Source organism: Anguilla rostrata, chromosome 3 (assembly GCF_018555375.3).
Source record: "Anguilla rostrata isolate EN2019 chromosome 3, ASM1855537v3, whole genome shotgun sequence".
NCBI classification, from domain to species: domain Eukaryota; kingdom Metazoa; phylum Chordata; class Actinopteri; order Anguilliformes; family Anguillidae; genus Anguilla; species Anguilla rostrata.
This window is the reverse complement of record NC_057935.1, coordinates 59034225-59054224: the sequence shown is the minus strand read 5'-3', so window position 1 is coordinate 59054224 and position 20000 is coordinate 59034225. Positions and strand designations below refer to the sequence as shown.

The following is a 20000-nucleotide window of genomic DNA, read 5'->3' as shown; positions in this document are numbered from 1 at the left end:
CTGCCCCCCTGGGGGCACCCGGCAGGGGTGTCGGCCCAAAAACTGCGGAGGGCGCGTGCCGTTGCCGCGGCGACCTGGCGCCTCTGCCAACGGCGCTGCCGCCTTCGCCGTTTCCTCCCGACACAAAGGGATACGTCTTTACCGCCATCTGAGAGAGAGGGAGGGAGAGAGAGAGAGAGGGAGGGAGAGAGGCTGTCTTCCTCCTAGAACGTGAGAGGTATTCTGAACTTGGAAAATAAAACACATTTCCAGCAAATTTTTCTATTTTTATAAAAACCATTTCCTTCCAATGATGAATGTGTAAAAGCTGCAAAGCCTTCTGGGAGATGGGTGTGGCGCCCCACTCGCGGCGCAGTGTGTTTCAGTCTCACACAACCTGAGGGGTAATAACCACCCGGCAAACATATACCCGCTGCACTGATAAACTGCACAGTGTGCAAATTAAGCTCGTTGCACAACTTGCAACTCACCAATTATTATAATTACAGTTGAACGTAAATGCTTTCTACGGTTTATTTTTCTTTACTTTTCCTTCTATTTGAAATGGGTTTTTTTTTTGAAATGGCAAAATATACGTACTGTATGTTTTCCATGCCAATAAATCTAATTGAATTGAATTGAAGTGAGCGAGAGAGAGAGAGAGATATTCCTGTTTCTATGTGTACGCTTTGGCAATAAGTACAAGTGTATTTCATGCCAATAAAGCATTTTGAATTTGAATTTGAATTTGAATTTGAGAGAGAGAATTGAGAGACAAAGTAGGAAGAGAGAAGAAAGTGAGACAGGAACAAATGGAGAGAATGGATGGTGTGTGTCACTGTGTCTGTACGTGTATATTTTTACATTGTGCGTGTGTATATGTGGATATGCGTATGTATATTCGTGCCTTTGTGTTCCGGTAAACAGTGTGTGATTGGTGTTTATACCGTTACTCTTGTGTTTGCGAACTTGCTTTGTGTCTCATACTCTTTGGCAACGCAGTCGCTCTTGTCGTGGCAGCGAAGATCCGTTTTATTTGAATTATAATTTCAGGCGGGCAGACAGAGAAGGAAAGAGAGGGAGAAAGAGACAAGGGGGGGGGGGGGGGGTAGTGCATTTGATTTTTATTGATTTGATCTGAATAGCTAAATGGAACGTGGTGTTACATATACAAACCCGAAACCAGATCCTGAAAGACCAAACACAAGGTCATCTTCACAGAACGAACTGTCTAGCTCAACCCAAACAAAACACAACTCACTTAACCCCTACACACCCCCCCATCCCCCACCCCACACACCCCCCTGCCCCTCCATCCACCCACCACCCCCTGAACCCCACCACATCCACATCCACCAAGCGCTCCTGGCCCAAACTATTCACAAACTGCCTTTGCTGATTTATTTATTTATTTTTTTAAAAAATATATTTCTTGAATATGCTGTCGTTACTCTCGGTCTTGTCACAGAATGAGAATGTTCCGAACGGTGCCCCGGAGGCAGTGGGCATCCGCAAAATATGGAGCGGATTTCACCTTCCGTGCTTCTCCCGCCCAGCAATGGGGATTAAAGAAGAGAGAGAGGGAGTGATATGTGCAAGAAAGAAATGGGGGAAAGAGAGATAGTGAGAGATGTGGAGTGAGGAAAGGAGGGAGAGGAAGGAGAAGAAGGAGAGATATAGTGAAAGATGTGTGTGTGTGAGGGATAGAGTGTGTGTGGGCATGCTTGTGTGTGTGTGTGTGTGTGCAGTGAAATTAAACTACCTCAATCTGAAAGTGAGGGTATAAATAGTATTCAGAGAGGGAGAGAGAGGGAGAGGAGAGAGGGAGAGATGTACTGCATGTGTGACAGTCCTTATCTCTCTCCAGTACCCCCGGGGGGGAGGGGGGAGGAGGACATCGCCCTAAACTAGTGACCGTTGGCTGGCCTTACTACTTCAGCTCAACGGACTACATCCCCTGTTGTGAGAGAGTGAGAGGGACGAAGTGAAAGAGCGACAGAAGAGAGAGAGAGAGAGACGAAACGAATGCGAACAGACAACAAACAACTGGTCATCTGTCCACCCTGTTTTGCCGTGGAGGAGAGCAGGACGTGTGGATAAGGAACAGAAAGAGGAGTACTGCAGGAGCAGAAGTGACGTTCACTCTGTAAAAACCTCAATTTTTTGGGGGGCAAGAGCGATGGTTATTGTTCAGTGGGTAGTTTACATTGGGGATTATTTGTACAGAGATGGATATATATACTGCAGCCTTGGCATGTGGGCTGGTTAAAACAGGGCTCAGCACTCTGGCAGTCATATCGTCTTGTAAATATGAAGAATGAAAAGAGATGGAGGGTTAGGGAGTGGGGTGGGGGGTGGTGGTGCGGTGGTGTAGCCAAGAATTCAGTTTGGGGTAAGGAGGTTGTGGGTTTCCAGATTTTGAAGCAAACGAATGAACTTTGGACCGGGCAAAATTGTGGAATGGGGCGGAAGGAGGAGGGCTGTGGAAAGTTTGTTTTTTTTCCCCCACATTTTACCGGTGCTGATCCGTTCCGTGTCCATTTTGAATTTCGGGGCAGGAGGGGGGGGTTCCTGATTTAATGCGATCGACCTCATATTTCACGCTTATCTCCGGCATTTCAAGGGGGTTCAAGCCCAATCTGGGAGGGGGTGAGGATGGGGGGAGGGCCGTTTTGGGGATGGGGGGTGGGGGGCGGGGGGGGGGGTGGGGGGGGAGGTTACTTGAATCTGATTCGTCTGGCTCTGTAAGCCTGTCCTGGAGAGTGTTACTTGTGTTTAGCTTGTGAACCTTAAAAAAACAAATAAATGGAGTCAATCAAGCGGGCCAATCCTGACTTGAGGCAGCAGGAGGACAGGGTCACGAAGGGGCGGGGTTTGGGTGGGGTAGGCTGGGGGTCGGTGAGATGTGACGCTTTGATATGATTGGCGGAACTGCGTGACATCATACAGATAGATCGGAGGTTAAAGGAGCTCGATGACCTCACCCCTCTCGCATTCCGTACCCATGATGATCCCTCTTGTGGGAAAACGACCCGTCCCACCCCCTTCTTATCTCCCGAAATCCCCTCCTCGGCCTTCCACCTCTGTTCCCTTTAAAGCACGGGTCCAAAATCCGGGCCTTGACCTCCTCGGGCCCCCCCCCCTCCCCCCCCTCAGTCATAAGCCCCGCCCCCTCCACTTCAGTGACTGACACTTTTTTTATTTCCATGGCGATTAATCACCAGTCTCTCTGCAGGACGTCTGAAAGGGCGCCCGGGCGGTAGAGGGGAACACTCTGAGGTATCGGGTTCCTGTGTGTATTTCTGGAAGACAATACGCAGCCCTGAGGGTGAGCTTAGGAGAATAATTACATTTGGGGGGGGGGGGGTGTTGTGTCAGGCACGCGGGAGAGATTTCAGTGAATTATAAGTGCCTGGAAACCAGTGAAACGGTTTTTTTAATTTTTTTATTTGTATTTATTTTTGGGCTGATATATGTGCTGAATGTCACAGTCTGCCCTTCTGACCAGATCCCCGGTTGCCTGTTCTCAGATAAATCCTCTCCTCTCTGTGGGTTTGGGTTTAATTTACAGCATTCTTGACCCCCCTGGGTGAAGGGTTATCCTGGCAAACTGGCACTGTTGAGGTTTGGGGAGGTGGGGGGGCGGCAGGCGGGCGGGGTATGGCTCTAAGAGAGCAGGGGAGGTTAAGGTTTAGGGAGATGGGGGGACAGGCGGGCGGGGTATGGCTCTAAGAGAGCAGGGGAGGTTAAGGTTTGGGGAGGTGGGGAGGCAGGCGGGCGGGGTATGAGGGGGGGGTGGTGGTGACTGAAGGTGCGACTCCGGTTGCGCTGTTTCTCCTGGGCACGGCTGCAGGAGGTCAGAGGTCACGGAGGTCGCGGAACGGTTAGGCGCCGTAGGTGTTCCGTGCGTTCCGTAACGATTCGGTTGGTCAGGATGGCCTCATCTCTTTGCTCACTAGTGACCCCTGCTGGTCAATCAAGCAACTGCCTTGTACAGACACCCAGGGAGGCAGGGATTCGGTTGGTCAGGATGGCCTCATCTCTTTGCTCACTAGTGACCCCTGCTGGTCAATCAAGCAACTGCCTGTACAATTACTCAGGGAGGCAGGGATTCAGTTGGTCAGGATGGCATCATCTCTTTGCTCACTAGTGACCCCTGCTGGTCAATCAAGCAACTGCCTTGTACAGACACCCAGGGAGGGAGGGATTCGGTGGGTCAGGATGGCCTTTTTCTCACCGCTCACCGGCGACCCCTGCTGGTCAATCAGTTGCCCGCAGCCATGCTTGCTAGAACCTGCGAATGACGTCTACCTCTGACCAACGCCTGTGTGGGCAGTCTGCCTCGGGAAAAATATTTTGGCGGGAGAATAATGTACGTCCGCGCGCTCCCGGGTCGATAGTGGGCGTCATACGCAGTTTTAGCGCGAAAAATTGGGTTTTTCGGTTATGACGCACACCACAGCCCTTTCCTGAAGAGCCTGGGAGGTGTCATCGATTCATTTAGCAAATTTGTTATCTGTGTCATCAGGAACTGACTTCATTTCCCACCCCTCCTCCCCCCCCCCACCCCCACCCCCTCCCTTTTCTTTCCTGTCTCTCTGCAGAAAGAGTCTCTTAATGACTTTATTCGTCAAATGAGGTGCTTAACTGGATGTAATTACATTGTTCCAGGTTCGTAGAAATCTGAATTTTAATGGAGCGGTATAAGGTCAGCTGGAGAGGACTGTTAATGGGGTACAGCACGGGAGACGGGGGGGGGGTACGGGTCCAGTCCCTGCGGTCAATTCTTTTAATGTAAATCCAACCGTCAATAGACGGTTTTACGGATCGTCTACTGAATCTGTCTTGACATTTTCCATGGCGGTCTGGTTTGGTTTTTTTTTTTTTTTTTAAAACACCTCTATGATGTTGTTAAAAGTGGCCAGTAAGATAGCTGGTGTCCAGCAGACCTCTCTGACTGACATACAGTACTGTATATGCTGATCAGGTTTTGTGTAAAAGCCCGGTCTATTCTAGACAGCCCTGATCTCACTCTAGTTGTTGAATTTGAGGTTTTTTTTCTACAGGCTTATTGCAATAGGCTCAAGATCACTTTTGTTTGTCACATAATAAACATGCTCAACCAACGCAGATAGATTTCCTCATACCTCATATGCACATGCTGTTTGCACATTGAACTGCTCCTTTGTACAGTGTTTACTGTTTGTTTTGTATGTTTTTCGGCTTGTGTTTTTGTGTTTGTATTTTGCGGTGGGGTTTTTTTGGGGGGGGCTAGGGGGGGGTTTCCCCATCAGGGACGACAAAAGAGCGACCGCAGACTCGTGCGCGACCTTGAACACGAACCGAAAAGGTCGCGGGGTCGGAAGGCTATTTAGGGGCACCGCCGTGGTGCTGATTCACTTCCCTAAAAAAAGAAGAAGAAGAAGAAAAAATCGGGGGAAAAAGCCCACAGCCGATGACAGGGCAAATGGAAGCCGACTTAAAAGGCTAGCGGCACTGGGCCGGGGGGGGGGGGGCGGGGGGGGCAGGCTACTGAGCTGATGAATAATGCGGGGTGGGGGGGGGGGGGGTGACAGGCAGTGGATTGGTATTGATGAGTGACGAGTGGAGCTGATGGGGGCAGGGGGGGGGGGAGGAGGTGAGGGAGGGGCTTTATGCTGCTGTCGGTAAGGATCTGTTCTGAGCCCAGTGCCCTGGATAGCAGTGTAGCTTATGGGAAGATGTTTTAATGATGAAAAAAAGCCAAAAAAAGTCTTTCTTTCTTTCTTTTTTCTTTTCCATTCTGTCCCTCCGCATGTTTCTTTTATCTGTTCCCGTTCTCTATTCTCTTTGTGTGAGTGTGTGTGTGTGTGAGAGAGAGAGAGAGACTGCTTAGAGAGTGGCTGCTTAAAGAATGAGCTCTTAAAAATATCAAACAAATACAGTGTTTAGATGTGAAACAAAATACATATAATTGATAAAAAAGCAGAATTAAAGAAAAGAAGAAGAACATAGAAGGAGGGAATATAATAAAAAAACAAAAGAAGAATAGAAAATAACTTAAATACGGACATAACAAGGGAAGGTACAAAGCTAGGAGAAAGCTAGGAGCAAAGCTAAGCCAAAGTTAAAGGAAATAAAAAGCAAAGGTAAGCCTTGGGAGAAACTGTATACATTAGTCATAAATTAGAACATTTGGATAACTATATACATATTTTCTTTAATTAAAGTAGTAATATAATATTTAATACAGTAAAAAGAAAAAATCAGATCTGATAGCATTAGCATAGCTCAATAGCTCAACCCAAGGCTAGAAGGAGTGGCAGTTAAAGCTGTTGAAAAGTATCAATTTTCTGAGCTGTCACCATGGTAACCAAGCACGCTGCTGTGGAGATTCCGTACCCTCCTAAGCTGAGAAGTGCAAAGGCTAAAAAGAAACATAAACTAACTGTTATGAGAAACAACCCCGAAACCCTATATGTGGACTTTGCTGAAAAGGCAAACAATAAGGTTAAAAACAACTTAATTTTTTTCACAAATAACACCAAGGCCTGGCACAGTGTTGTATGTAAGCACTACCCTCATATTCAGAAGGGAGGGATAGGAAAGGGGAGCAAAATAACAGTTTGTGAAGACGAACATTTGGACAGTATAGTGCTAAATGTGAACATTTACACAAATGGGACTGTTCTCATACAAAGTGCTACTGAGGCCAACCTGGATGCTTTTGAGAAACACTTTCCTGCCCTGAAAGAGAAGGCAGAGAAGGAAAAGTGTCCCCTCACGCTCCCCACAGAGCGAGAGGATTCAGATTCAGAGGAAACCACACCCACCACTGTACCTAACCTGCCCTGTGCTGCCCCCGCTTCTCCCCGATCTGACACCCAGCACATGAGGGAGACCCTGGCCTTGCTTGAGCTGGAGTTTGCAGAGTTCAGAGAGCTCACTATGGCCAGGCTCTCCGAGGCATATCTCCCTCTGCAGCAGCAGGAAGAGCAGAACCAGCAGAGCAGAGAGATCAGCACAGCCATCGCTGCCCTGAGAGCAGAGACCGCAGAACTGAGGCAGGACAACCAGGCCCTGAGAGCCCAGCTGGCCTCTGTGAAAGAGGAGACGCAGCGCAGGGAAAGATCCTTCATCATGGAGCTACAGGATCTGAGAGAGCAGCTACAGACACACACATGCACACCCTGTACTGCCCATTCAAACGCAGATACTGACAAACACTCCACTCCCCTCCAAACCACAGCCCACCCCCCAGCTGACCTGCAGGCTCATACTGATGCCCCCCCTGACTCACAACATTCACCAGCGCCAGAAAACCCCCCCAGCACACAGACCAACACCCCCTCAGACACTCCCCCCCTCTCTGACGCACAGCCCACCCCCAAGGCACAGCCCCCTTCTGCAACACAGCCCCCCACCAGCAGAACACCTGATCCACAAGTGGTCCTTCTCATGGACTCAAATGGGAAGTTTATTGACCCCAACAGGCTTTTTCCTGGTAAGCAGGTAAAGGCGACCCGCTGCAGTAACACAGCCCGCGCCCTGGAGCTGCTCAAGCGGGACACGCTGGGAAGCCCTCACTATGTCATACTGCACACCGGCACCAACGACCTGCCCCGCCTGCGCCAAAACACCGCCCACGCAGTGAGGAGGATGGCAGAGAAAGCCTCCCGAGAGTTCCCTGAGTCTTGCGTGGTCATCTCCACACTGCTGCCACAGACTGATGTCACCCCCATGTCATCAGGGACATTAATGCGGAGATCGCCAGAGGCTGCGCTGCACTGCCCAATGTGCACCTGGCTCGCCACCCCACCATCGGCCCCTGGTACCTCTACGATGGATTGCATCTAGACAAGGAAGGTATCAAAGTCTTTGCTAAAACGCTAAAAGACGTGGCACTGGGACGCAATCCATCCAGCCCCGCCTCCACCATCAACAGGCCCAATCTCAGGCATCAGCCCCCCCACGCCATCGGTCACCATCCTCGGGCCCCACATCGGCCTGACAGCAGCGGTCATCACTCCAAAACCCCCGCGCCCACCCAGCACCCGCAGTCCCCCATAAGGCCCCGACCCCCAGGGCTCACCCCCACCAACACCAGCCCAGCTACGCTGCAGCCCTCACAATGGCCCCTGTCCCACCTGCCCCTCCTTCTGAGCTAGGTGAGATCAAACACCTGCTCAGTGTGCTGTGCGATAGGTTGCTAAACTAATATGAATTCATATCTGTGAATATATATGTGATGTGAATATATAATCTAATATGTGAGTATACAGTATAAACCAGTTATACTGTGTACTATACAAATAGTAAGTTAAAAAAAAAAAAAAAAAAAAAGACAGTAGTTTATTATCAACTATGTATTTTGTTTCACTCGAAATGCTGTGAATGATTAAAATGAGTTCATTCTGTGTAAGCTGTTGGAACATACAGGGTCTGTGGTCTTCTGTGTTTGGGCTGAAGACCACAGACCCTGAATTCCTCAAAAACATTTCTAATGCTGACATTTTAATTTTTGTTGAAACTTGGTGCCGAGAAGATACCGTCACCCACTGCCCCTCAGGTTATGGCGAAATTATAGTGCCCTCTATAAAATTAAAAACAGTGCGACATGGCAGAGACTCCGGAGGGATACTGGTGTGGTACAAAGCGGAACTGGCTAAATTCATCACAGTAACCAAAAAAGAACAATCCCACTTATGGTTAAAATTGAACAAAGAAATTGCAGATTGGGAAAAAGATATATTCCTGTGTGCAGCTTACGCTGCCCCACATGAATCCCCCTATTATAATGAGGAATTCTTCAACGCTCTGCATACAGAAATATGCCATTTCCAGGCCCAGGGAAATGTGCTACTGTGTGGCGACCTTAACGCCAGAACAGGAACAGAACCCGACTGTATCGATCCCCAAGGAAACAATCATATATTTGGAAACACCCCTTTGTACATTACACCAACCACTACAAAAAGAAATAATCCGGACAATATAATAAATAAGAATGGTAGGGAGTTAGTGCATCTCTGTCAAGCCTTAGGCCTGTACATCCTTAATGGCAGGATCAGAGGGGACTCTTTAGGAAGGTTCACATACTGCTCAGCTCTTGGGACTAGTGTTGTGGACTATGCTGTCACTGACATGGACCCTTCCTCCTTTAGTGCATTCACTGTCAGGCAAACAAACCCCCTTTCAGACCATAATCAAATAAGTGTATTTCTGAAAAGATTTGGACAATCCAGAAACTCAAACACAACAGCCCTGTAAGCTGTATAAACTTAATAAATCGTACAGATGGGCTGAAACAAGCACAGATGAATTCACAAAAGCAATGAGATCCGCTGAATTAACTAACTCTATTAACACTTCATCAATACTCCTTACCAAAATAACAGAGAAGGCTTTAAATCTGGCTGTTACTAATATCAATGATATTTTCCAGAAAACAGCAAATAAAGCTAAACTAAAAGTTCATAATAAAAGGAAGCTGAACAAAAATGAAAATTGGTTTGATATTGAATGCAAAAATATTCGAAAAAAACCTAAGAAAATTATCAAACCAAAAACATAACCAACCATACAACTCTGATTTACGCCTCAGGTATTGTCAAAACTCTTAAAGAATATAAAAACACCCTAAAACAGAAAAAACAAAAATACATAAATAAAACTCTGAATGATATTGAAGAATCAGTTAATCAAAACCAGTTTTGGGATTTGTGGAACAATTTAAGCACAGCAAAGCAACACGAATTAGCCATTAGTGATGGAGCCATTTGGAAACAATATTTTGAAAATCTATACTGTGAAATCAGTCAGAAAACACACCATACTATGATTAATGAACAACTAAACAAATTGGAATCAACCATCAAGGATAATCAAAATCCATTGGATAAACCAATTTCCCACAAAGAACTGATCGAAAGCTCCAGTCTCTAAAATCAAGAAAATCATGTGTCTTGATGGAATTAGAAATGAAATGCTAAAAAATAGCACCCCAGAAATGCATGACGCTCTGCTTAAATTGTTCAACCAAGTACTGAGTTCAGGATGCTTTCCTGACATTTGGAACCGGGGGCTTATATCCCCAATTTATAAAAGTGGAGACAAATTAGACCCCAAAATTACAGAGGCATTTGTGTAAGCAGTAATCTGGGAAGGTATTTTCTAGTATCATCAATTCAAAGAATTGTAACCTTCCTTAACGAGCACAATGTCCTGAGTAAAAGTCAAATTGGATTTCTCCCAAATCATCGTACCACCGATCAATATTTACACCCTACACACCCTAATAAATAAACACGTCCACAAAACAAAAAATGGTAAAATCTTTGCATGCTTCATTGATTTCAAGAAAGCATTTGACCTGATTTGGCATGACGGATTATACTACAAAATTCTCCCAAAGTGGTGTAGGGGTAAAGTTTATGATATAATTAAATCAATGTACCTCAGAAAATAAATGTGGAGTGAAAATTGGCGACCAAAGAACAGAGTTCTTCACACCAAAACAGGGAGTAAGGCAGGGCTGTAGTCTGAGTCCAACACTGTTCAATATTTACATTAATGAGTTAGCGGTGCAGTTGGAACAGTCTACAGCCCCCCCTCCTACATGACACGGAAGTAAAATTCTTACTCTATGCAGATGACCTGGTTCTGCTGTCTCCCACTGAAGAAGGGAACAGCAGAACCTAGCTCTGGTAGAGGATTTCTGTCAGAACTGGGCAAATGACAGTAAACTTAAAAAAGACAAAAAATAATGATCTTCCAGAAAAAAGCCAGATGTCAGGAAAACAGGTTCCAGTTTTTTCTAGGCAACACCGCCTAGATCACACTTTAAATTATACGTACCTTGGTCTGACAATTACAGCATCAGGGAGCTTTAACATGGCAGTGAATGCTTTAAAAGAAAAAGCTCGAAGAGCACCTATGCTATAAAAGAAAACTTCAAAAATTGTTATACCAATTAAAATCTGGTTAAAAATATTTGATAGTGTAATTCAGCCCATTGCACTGTATGGGAAGTGAGGTATGGGGTCCACTCAGCCAGCAGAACTATTCCAAATGGGACCAAGCATCCAATAGAGACCCTGCATGTAGAATTTTGTAGAAACATCCTACAAGTACAAAGAAAACACCAAATAATGCATGCAGGGCAGAATTAGGCCATTATCCATTAATGATTCACATCCAAAAAAGAGCGTTAAAATTCTGGATGCACCTCAATTCAAGTCCTCAAGACACATTGCAATTTAAGGCAATGAAAGCCCAAGAGCTCAGTCATGAAAAGAGTCCCCTCAGTCAGCTGGTAATGAAGCTGACTAACCCATTAACCCAACTAACACAAATCACAGACCAGCTTCATACCAGCACTGCTTACCAACAAATCAAAGTAAACCAAGTAATGAAACAGACCAAAATCTCTTATCTGGAATATTGGGATAATGTAACCAAAACACAAAACAAACTAGATTGCTATCGGACCCTAAAAAGAGACTACAAATTGGCTGAATATCTCTTCTCTGTCAGAGATACAAAGCAGAGGCAGATCCTGACCAAGTACAGGCTCAGTGACCACGCACTTGCAATTGAAAAAGGCAGACACCGGAATACATGGTTACCAAAAGAACAACGTATATGTGGTCACTGTAAGACAGGAGAGGTGGAAACAGAGATGCACTTTCTCCTGCATTGTGAAAAATATTCAGAAATTAGGACACATTATTACAACAAATTTTCTCTAATTATAAAAGACTTCCTTTCCCAAACAAATGAGGAAAAAATGCAAATCCTGCTAGGAGAAAGGCCAACGGCTCCACTAGCAGCAAAGTACATCTCGGCCTGCCATAATCTGAGGGACACTGGTTGACCACCACAAATATATTTATTTTAATTATTTATAAATTTCTATCTTTTTTTTTAAATTTTTTATTTTTTATTTTTTTACATTATTATTATTATTATTATTATTATTGTTATTATTATTATTGTCATGATTTTATTATTGTTATTATTGTATAGCCTACTCGTTGTGGCCATTGCCACACTGTTGATTGCATTGTTGTCGTTTCCACAATGTTGTTCGTATTTCATGTTTCCTGTTCCTGTTTCTATGTGTACGCTTTGGCAATAAGTACAAGTGTATTTCATGCCAATAAAGCATTTTGAATTTGAATTTGAATTTGAGTGTGTGTGTATGTGCACTGTGTGTATGTGTTCATGTTTGTGTGCGTGCATGTGAACATGTGTGTGCGTGCGTACTGTGAGTATGTGTGTGTAAGTGTGTGTGTGTGTGTGTGTGTGCGTGCGTACTGTGAGTATGTGTGAGTGTGTAAGTGTGTGAGTGTGTGTGTGTGTGTGTGCGTGTGTCTGTGCCGTGTGAGTGAGTGTGTGTGCGTGTGTCTGTGCCGTGTGTGTGTGTGTGCGTGTGTCTGTGCCGTGTGAGTGAGTGTGGGTGTGTCCTGCGTTTTTGTGAATAAAGAAATCCAGCCAGGTGGCTGTGGATGAACGATGGTTCTGTTACCTCTGGCATCCATTATGGATGAGATGCACACGCAGACAATGCGCTGCTCATAGAGATAATAACACCAGGGAGCAAAGTGCCAAAATATTAGCATTGTTTCCTGACAGCTGGTTGGCGGTTAATAACTGAAATGGAATAATTCACACTTAACGCAAGCACGCAGGTGCAAAACACACACACACACACACACACACACACACATGCGCACCCACCTACCCACACACACACACACACATGCGCACCCACCTACCCACACACACACACACACACACACACACACATGCACACCCACCTACCCACACACACACACACATGCTCGCACAGACACACACATGCACACCCACCTACCCACACACACACACACATGCTCGCACAGGCACACTCACACACATACACACACACCCTCACACACACACACACACCCACACACACACACACCCACACACACACACACACACACACACACACCCATCCAGTAATGCGCTGCGAGTGTAAAGTCGCTCTGGATGTGAAGAGTCCCCTCAGGGCGGTAACCGTGCGGGTTTGAGGTCGGCAACAGCAGCCCATAATAATCGCTCCCAGGGCTCTCGTTTGGGGCGGGGCCGCCGCGGCCGCCGGGCTGGCGGATCCCGCTAAGCTGACTCGCCGCCTCGCTCGCTCTTTTCATCTCTGCACCAGCCCGCCCGAGGAAGAGAGAGAGGGGGGGGGGGGGGGGGAGAAGGGAGAGAGGGGGAAAGGGAGAGAGGGTGTGTGTGGGAGAGAGATAGGGGTGGAGAGAAAGAGATCGGGAGAGAGAGGGGGTAGAGAGAGAGAGAGAGAGAGGGTGTGTGTGAGACAGAGAGAGAAAGGGTGAGCGAGAGGGGGGAGAGAGAACAGGTGAGAGGGAGAGAGAGAGAGCGGGTGAGAGAGGGTGAGAGAGAGTGAGAGAGGGAGGGAGAGAGGGTGTGTGTGGGAGAGAGAGGGGGTGGAGAGAAAGAGAGAACGGGTGAGAGAGGGTGAAAGAGAGAGAGAAAGAGAAAACGGGTGAGAGAGAGAGAGGGAAAGAGATGGGGGAAAGAGGGAGAGATAGAGAGTGAGGGAGAAAGGGTGAGAGAGGATACGGGTGAGAGAGGGCGAGGGAAAGGGGATGGAGAGAGAGAGAGAGGAAAAGACCCCCCCCCCCCCGCCACTTGGTGTTTTATTAAACTGCCAGTGACTTTGATTTGCAGTCGATCACGAGGGGCTTCATTTTGGTGCCTCCCACACGTGTCTCCAATCTCTCTCTGTCTTCCCCCCCCCTCTCTCAGGGGGGTGGGACGGTGAATTCCCTTGTCTGAGACAGACAGTGCGTTTGGTGAAATGAGGCTGGCAAGCTCTTTTTTTTATAAGAGGCTTTATTACAGAAGCTTTTTTTATAGCTTCTACTTTCTCCCCCAAATAGCTTGTGCCCCTCCTGCTGGCGCTCTGGCACCCTGTACCCGCACTGCAGGTCCGCCGCAGCCGAAATGCACGCCAGTTCCCCCGACCCGCCGGCGACTCGGTGACTTTTTCCCCCCGGGGACATTGCACACAGTACTACAGGAGAGAGCTAGTGCCGGCTGTCGCTCGCTGATGAAGGTCTGCTCGCCTGTAGGTTCCTTCGGGACGTTGGGAGGAACTCATTTAGCGGTTAATCCCACCCTAAGCCGCTCTGGAGAGTTCCAGAAATCGAGGTTTATGGAGTTTTTTTATTTGTTTTTTTTTTTCCCCCCACAGAAAACATGTGGTCTGTGTAATAGCAGGACGTTCTGTTTCTGTTCCCGTGCGTTTCGCTCGCTGCGCTGGCTGAATAGTCGCGCGGCTAACCGGCCGCCATTTTTCTTCTCACTTCCGCAGCGCTCCCTTCTTCTGTCACCATGGCGACCCTGGCCCCGCCCTTCGCGCTCCTCCTCGCCCTCCTCCGATTGGCCGGCGGCGCCTTCCCCGAGGAGCTGGGACCCCTGAGCACCGTGCCCTCAGAAGGTAGGCCTCCCAACCCCCCCCCCCCCCCCCACTGTGTTTACATGCCACCGTTCGGGGGGTCGGGGGTCACAGGGTCAGGGGTCATGTGGGAAACAGCCCGGAGGCACGCGGCGGGGTGTGGCGGGTATCGCACAGGGGTCAAAGGTCAGGGCTCCCTGATGGATTTTAGATGACTCGCTGCTGCGGTCTCCGGGCTTCCCAGAAACAGGAAGCAGGAAGACTCTACGGGCCGGCCGGTGGTGGATTTGGCCTGGTCTGAAAGGGTCAATAGCATTACTGTATCTGTGCTCATTGCTTATGCAAAACAACATTACTGTATCTGTGCTCATTGCTTATGCAAAACAACATTACTGTAACTGTACTCATTGCTTCTGCAGTCATTGGTGCCAGTCAATCTTATTTAGTGTTTTTTTTTTTTTACCAGGCAGGTCAGTTAAGATCAGAATTTTATCTGCAATGACAGCCTGCATCTGTGTGTGTATGTTACACGCTTGTGTGTATATTACATGCTTGTGTGTATATTACACGCGTGTGTATATTACACTTGTGTGTGTATGTTACACGCTTGTGTGTATGTTACATGCGTGTGTGTATATTACAATTGTGTGTGTATGTTACACGCGTGTGTGTATGTTACATGCGTGTGTGTATGTTACACACGTGCGTATATGTTACACGGTACAGCAGTAGCTGCGTGTTGTGCTGTTTATAATTGCCTCAGCAGAGGGTTCGTCCTGCTTTGGGTTTGTGAAGTGAAGGAACAGAATGAGGTTGAACTGAACTGAGCGGAGGAATGTTCCCTCTCCCCAAATCCCAGTTCTTCATTCCCTTTGGCCAGGGGAGTTTTGGGGATAGAGGCTCGCCCTTTCACACAATGGGATGGGGGGGGGGAGAGGGAGGTAGATTTAGAGAGGAGGAGAAGAGAGGTAAGGGGGGAGGAAGTGAGATAGAGAGAGAGAGTAAAAGCTATAGATGGAGGGCAGGAGGGAAGGGAGATGGAATGAGAGTAATACTAAGAGAGAGAGAGAGAGAGCGTGAATGAGATAATGGGAGTGTGAGAGATGGAGGAGAAAAACTGAAAGCATGAGGAGAGGAGAATGAGAGATGGAGAGAGAGAGGGGTAGAGAGGGGGAGAAGAGGAGAGAGAGAGAGAGCGTGAATGAGATCATGGGAGTGTGAGAGATGGAGGAGAAAAACTGAAAGCATGAGGAGAGGAGAATGAGAGATGGAGAGAGAGAGGGGTAGAGAGGGGGAGAAGAGGAGAGAGAGAGAGAGCGTGAATGAGATAATGGGAGTGTGAGAGATGGAGGAGAAAAACTGAAAGCATGAGGAGAGGAGAATGAGAGATGGAGAGAGAGAGGGGTAGAGAGGGGGAGAAGAGGAGAGAGAGAGAGAGCGTGAATGAGATAATGGGAGTGTGAGAGATGGAGGAGAAAAACTGAAAGCATGAGGAGAGGAGAATGAGAGATGGAGAGAGAGAGGGGTAGAGAGGGGGAGAAGAGGAGAGAGAGAGAGAGCGTGAATGACATAATGGGAGTGTGAGAGATGGAGGAGAAAAACTGAAAGCATGAGGAGAAGAGAGTGAGAGATGGAGAGAGAGAGGGGTAGAGAGGGGGAGAAGAGGAGAGAGAGAGAGAGAGAGTGTGAATGAGGTAATGGGAGTGTGAGAGATGGAGGAGAGAAACCAAAAGCAGGAGGAGAGAGAGGAGAGTGAGAGATGGAGAGAGGGAGCGGTAGAGAGGGAAAGATGGAGAGAAGGAGGGGCAGTGAGGGGGAGGAGAGGAGAGAGAGAGAGGAGGATGGAGAGAGGAGGAGGGGAGAGGGAGAGGAGAGGAGAGAGAGAGATATTCAGTGTCTTTCGCCGCACTCAAGGACAGACGGTGATGCGGATTCCCTGGCCCGTCTCTGAGGGGTGTGATATACGGCTGTCCCCCCCCCCCGTGTCCTTCACCGCTACCCCCCCCCGTGTCCTTCACCGCTACCCCCCGGAGTGTGCCGGTGTGACCGTAAACTTGTGTTCCGCAGTGGTCCGGCGGTACCCGGTGTTCGTGGGCCGGGCCCATCGATCATCGCTGAGACAGGAGCCCCTGCACATCCAGAGCATCCTCAAGGTGAACCGCACCCTCTACATCGGATCCAGGTAATGGTCGCCCCCGGCAACGGCAACGTCAACGTCCCACGGGCCGCCCGCACACACCCCTCAGGTGAAACGTCCCGGTCGGGCAGGTTTGAAAGACATGCTGATCGCATAACCCAACCCCCCCCCCCCCCCCCCCCATCAATTACAAAAATTAGCTCTGTACCCCCCCCACCTCCCCTGCCCTGAAGGAATTCAAAGAACCCCCCCCCCCGCTAAATTTGGATAACGTTACAGACAGGAATGCTTTCACTCCAAAAAAAAGAAAGAAAAATGAAGTGTGTTTTTTCTTTTACTGCTTGTCGGAGTTAAGGATAAAATTGGCTTATGGCTCCTCGGAGAGTTCACATATGGCCATGGTTACCAGGGGAACGCGGCCAAAGGAACCCGAACCGCCCTGCCAGGAAGTGACCTCGCCTGCAGCCTTGGGGCGCGTCTCTGTGACCTCGAACCGTAAAAACGTGTCGACAGCCCCCCCCGACCCCCCCCGACCCCCCCGCCCCGTCCCCCAACCCCTCTCTGGACCAAACGGACGTATAATGAAGCACCCAGAATGCCGGCCCTCCAGGCTCGTGTTCGGGGGGGTGGGAGGCTGGGGGGGGGGGCAGAGTTATTAAACTCTGAAAGTTTTACGGGCGTCTCAGGTTCGGACGGCGTCGCGGCGCAAAAAAAGTCCAGCTCCCGCCATCCCTCCCCCCCCATGGGAGCGAAGCGGTACATTCGGGGGGTGGGGGTGGCGGGTGGGGGTGGTGAGACAGGCTCCTGTATTTTTCCATCTGTGATGGACGTCCCCTTTTCTCCAGACAGGAAGATGAAGTCCCGACGCGCGGGGGGGGGGGGGGGGGGGGTTCGGTGGGGGGGGTGCCGAAACATTCCGGTTCAACCCGCCAGCGTAATCCCGCTGATATTCGCACAGGTGCCCTTAAAGCCGAGGTGAGCGACTCCAGCCTGTCAGCACCTGCAAAGGTATACTGCCCCCTGTCTCTCAGGAGTGGTAACGCAGCGACTGACTGACCGTGGGGACCGTCGCGCGCGTCGTCCTTCTAGGGCAAGCTGAAGAGAGAAACGATAACGCAGACGAGCATTATCCTGATGAACCGTGCGTGCCGTCTTTAACTTTGTCACGTTATAACGTTCGGCAGAGGTGGAAAATCCAGGTTCAGAAAGTAAAACTGCTGCCCAGAATTTTGTTCCAACCGCCACCTGGATTTGCTACACTTCTTCAGCCAGGAGGTGGAGCTAATTAGTGGAATCAGCTGGCTGACTTCATGGGTGGAAGAAACACAAGGCAGGACTTTTACTTTCTGATCCCTGGACTTTCCACCTCTGACGTTCAGTATTAAATCAACTCTTATGGACTTCGTATGGTCCCTATTGAAGCTGAATTAACAGTGGATATTTTGTTCAGATGAGTAGTAGTTTATTTTCTGTGTTCACCCAACACGATGGCCTGGATTCAATCGACGTCTGTCCTCAAATTGGATTTAGCGTATAAATTCAGATTCAGCTTGTGTTTTTTAAATATTATTATTCTTCTCAGACACAGTTTGCCAACAGTTCGGCAACAATCACCGAAAATGAACTTCACTGCAAAGCGCGTGCGGACAAACGGACGCGTCTGATTGGCTCCGGGTCGGCGAATTAGCCGCTAGCTGTAAAAGCTCGAGAACGTGTTGCGCTGCAGACGGAACACACCTGCGTAAATATTCCCAGTCGAGGAGTCTCCCCGTGGCGGGACTGGGGTCTGGGGTCTGGTGGTCCGGGGGGGGGGCACTGCAGAGGTGTGACAGTCGGATGAAATCCAGACCCTGAGGAGAACCTGAGGAAGGACGTTTTGGGATTCTCGGACGTCCCGTTGGGTCTTCTGGAAGGACTAAGCCAATCGCGGCCCTGGCCCAGGCCCAGGCCCAAACCGACCACTTCCTTTGACCTCCCGAAGGTCAATGTTTGGGAGTTGGGGGAGGGAGGGGTCAAGCAGCACCTCCGGGGGGGGGTGTTGTGGGGGCTGTAAGTCACACCAACTTAGGTGAACTGGTTTTTTTTTCCATCACAGCCAGCTATTGCACACAATACATTTTACCAAAATGAATGAATGAAAATGAATTACGGCAACAGTACAGTTTTTAAAAATCAAATCAAAGGGACACATGGGGCACTTGGGGCAAAACGGGCTGGTGCTTGGGGCAGCTGGGGTCTGCCCCCCCCCGCACGTGTCCCCCTCCGCCGGGCCTTCCTGCAGGGTATCGGGAAAGATGTGGAGCAGAAACTGAGCCGGTCAATAACATGCCGATCAATATCCCAGAACGCACCATTCCCCCCCTCACTGGAGACGTGTGTGAGGGAGACGGAGAGAGAGAGAGAGAGAGAGAGAGAGATAGAAATGGAGAGGAAAGAGTGGAGGAAAGAGAGACAGAAGGAGGGAGGGAAGGAGACAGAGAAACAGCGAGAAAGAAGGCAATAGAGAGAGACAGACAGAGAGATGGACGGAGGAAAAGAGACAGAGAAACAGCAAGTGAGAAGGCCATAGAGAGAGACAGAGAGAGAGAGATGGAGGGAGGAATAGAGAGAGAGAGAGAGAGTAGGACAGAAAGAGAGGCCTCTCCCCCAGCTTCAGCACTGGGTCCCAGAGCACCAGTAATCTGAGCGCTCACAAACAGCCCCCCCTCCTCCCCCATCCCCTAACACCCCCCCCCCCCCCCGCGCCCCTCTTATCGCTGAGTCAGTCAGTCTTCCTGCTAAAAATAAAATAAAAAATGTGCAGCAAAAACAACTTAAGAAAAATGCGCCTGTGTCAACAGAAATGCACCCGGAGGCTTTCGGCCTGCCTTGTTATTCCAACAATTAGGGGGGAAAAGATGAGCTGCACTGTCTCTCCGCCCCCCCCTGCCCCCCTGCCCTGCCTCCTGCCCCCCCCCCCCCCCGCGTGATGAACAACAGGGACAGTGACAGACACCACAGTCTCCGTCTCAGAGACACACACACTGAGCTGGAAGCCTCTTAACGAACCAAAGAAATAGCCATCAATAGCCTTCGTTAACGTCAGAGTTGATCGATCATCTTCACATTCTTTTTTTTTTAATGATGCAGGGGGTGGGGGGGTTACTCTTGCTAACTTTCGGAGAAAAGCGGGGGTGTGATTAATTTATGGGTGCACGGGGTTTGAGTCTTCCTCGACCCGAGACACGATCTCTCTCTCTCTCTCTCTCTCTCTCTTTTTCTCTCTTTCTCTTTCTGGTTGGATGGAGGCCGGGGGGGTTGCTGTGGGGGGGGGGGGGTTGGTTAGGTTTTGGGAGGGGGGGTCCAGCAGTACCACAGCCCAGGATCAGGTCAAGCCGCTACTCGCGCAGTGACGTTAATTCATACCAATTAAACACAGCAGCGCTGCATCATTACCGA

General features: G+C 49.0%; 1 protein-coding gene across 1 annotated transcript in view; it reads left to right on the top strand.

Annotated features, from left to right (window-relative positions):
* The window catches only part of sema6ba (sema domain, transmembrane domain (TM), and cytoplasmic domain, (semaphorin) 6Ba), a 108802-nt gene that overhangs the window by 42460 nt on the left and 46342 nt on the right, over nucleotides 1–20000 (top strand). The window contains exons 2-3 of the mRNA XM_064329836.1: nucleotides 14342–14467; nucleotides 16493–16607. Coding sequence (XP_064185906.1) covers nucleotides 14362–14467; nucleotides 16493–16607 — 221 coding nt within the window. The 5' untranslated portion in view covers nucleotides 14342–14361. The remainder of the gene's footprint in view (nucleotides 1–14341; nucleotides 14468–16492; nucleotides 16608–20000) is intronic.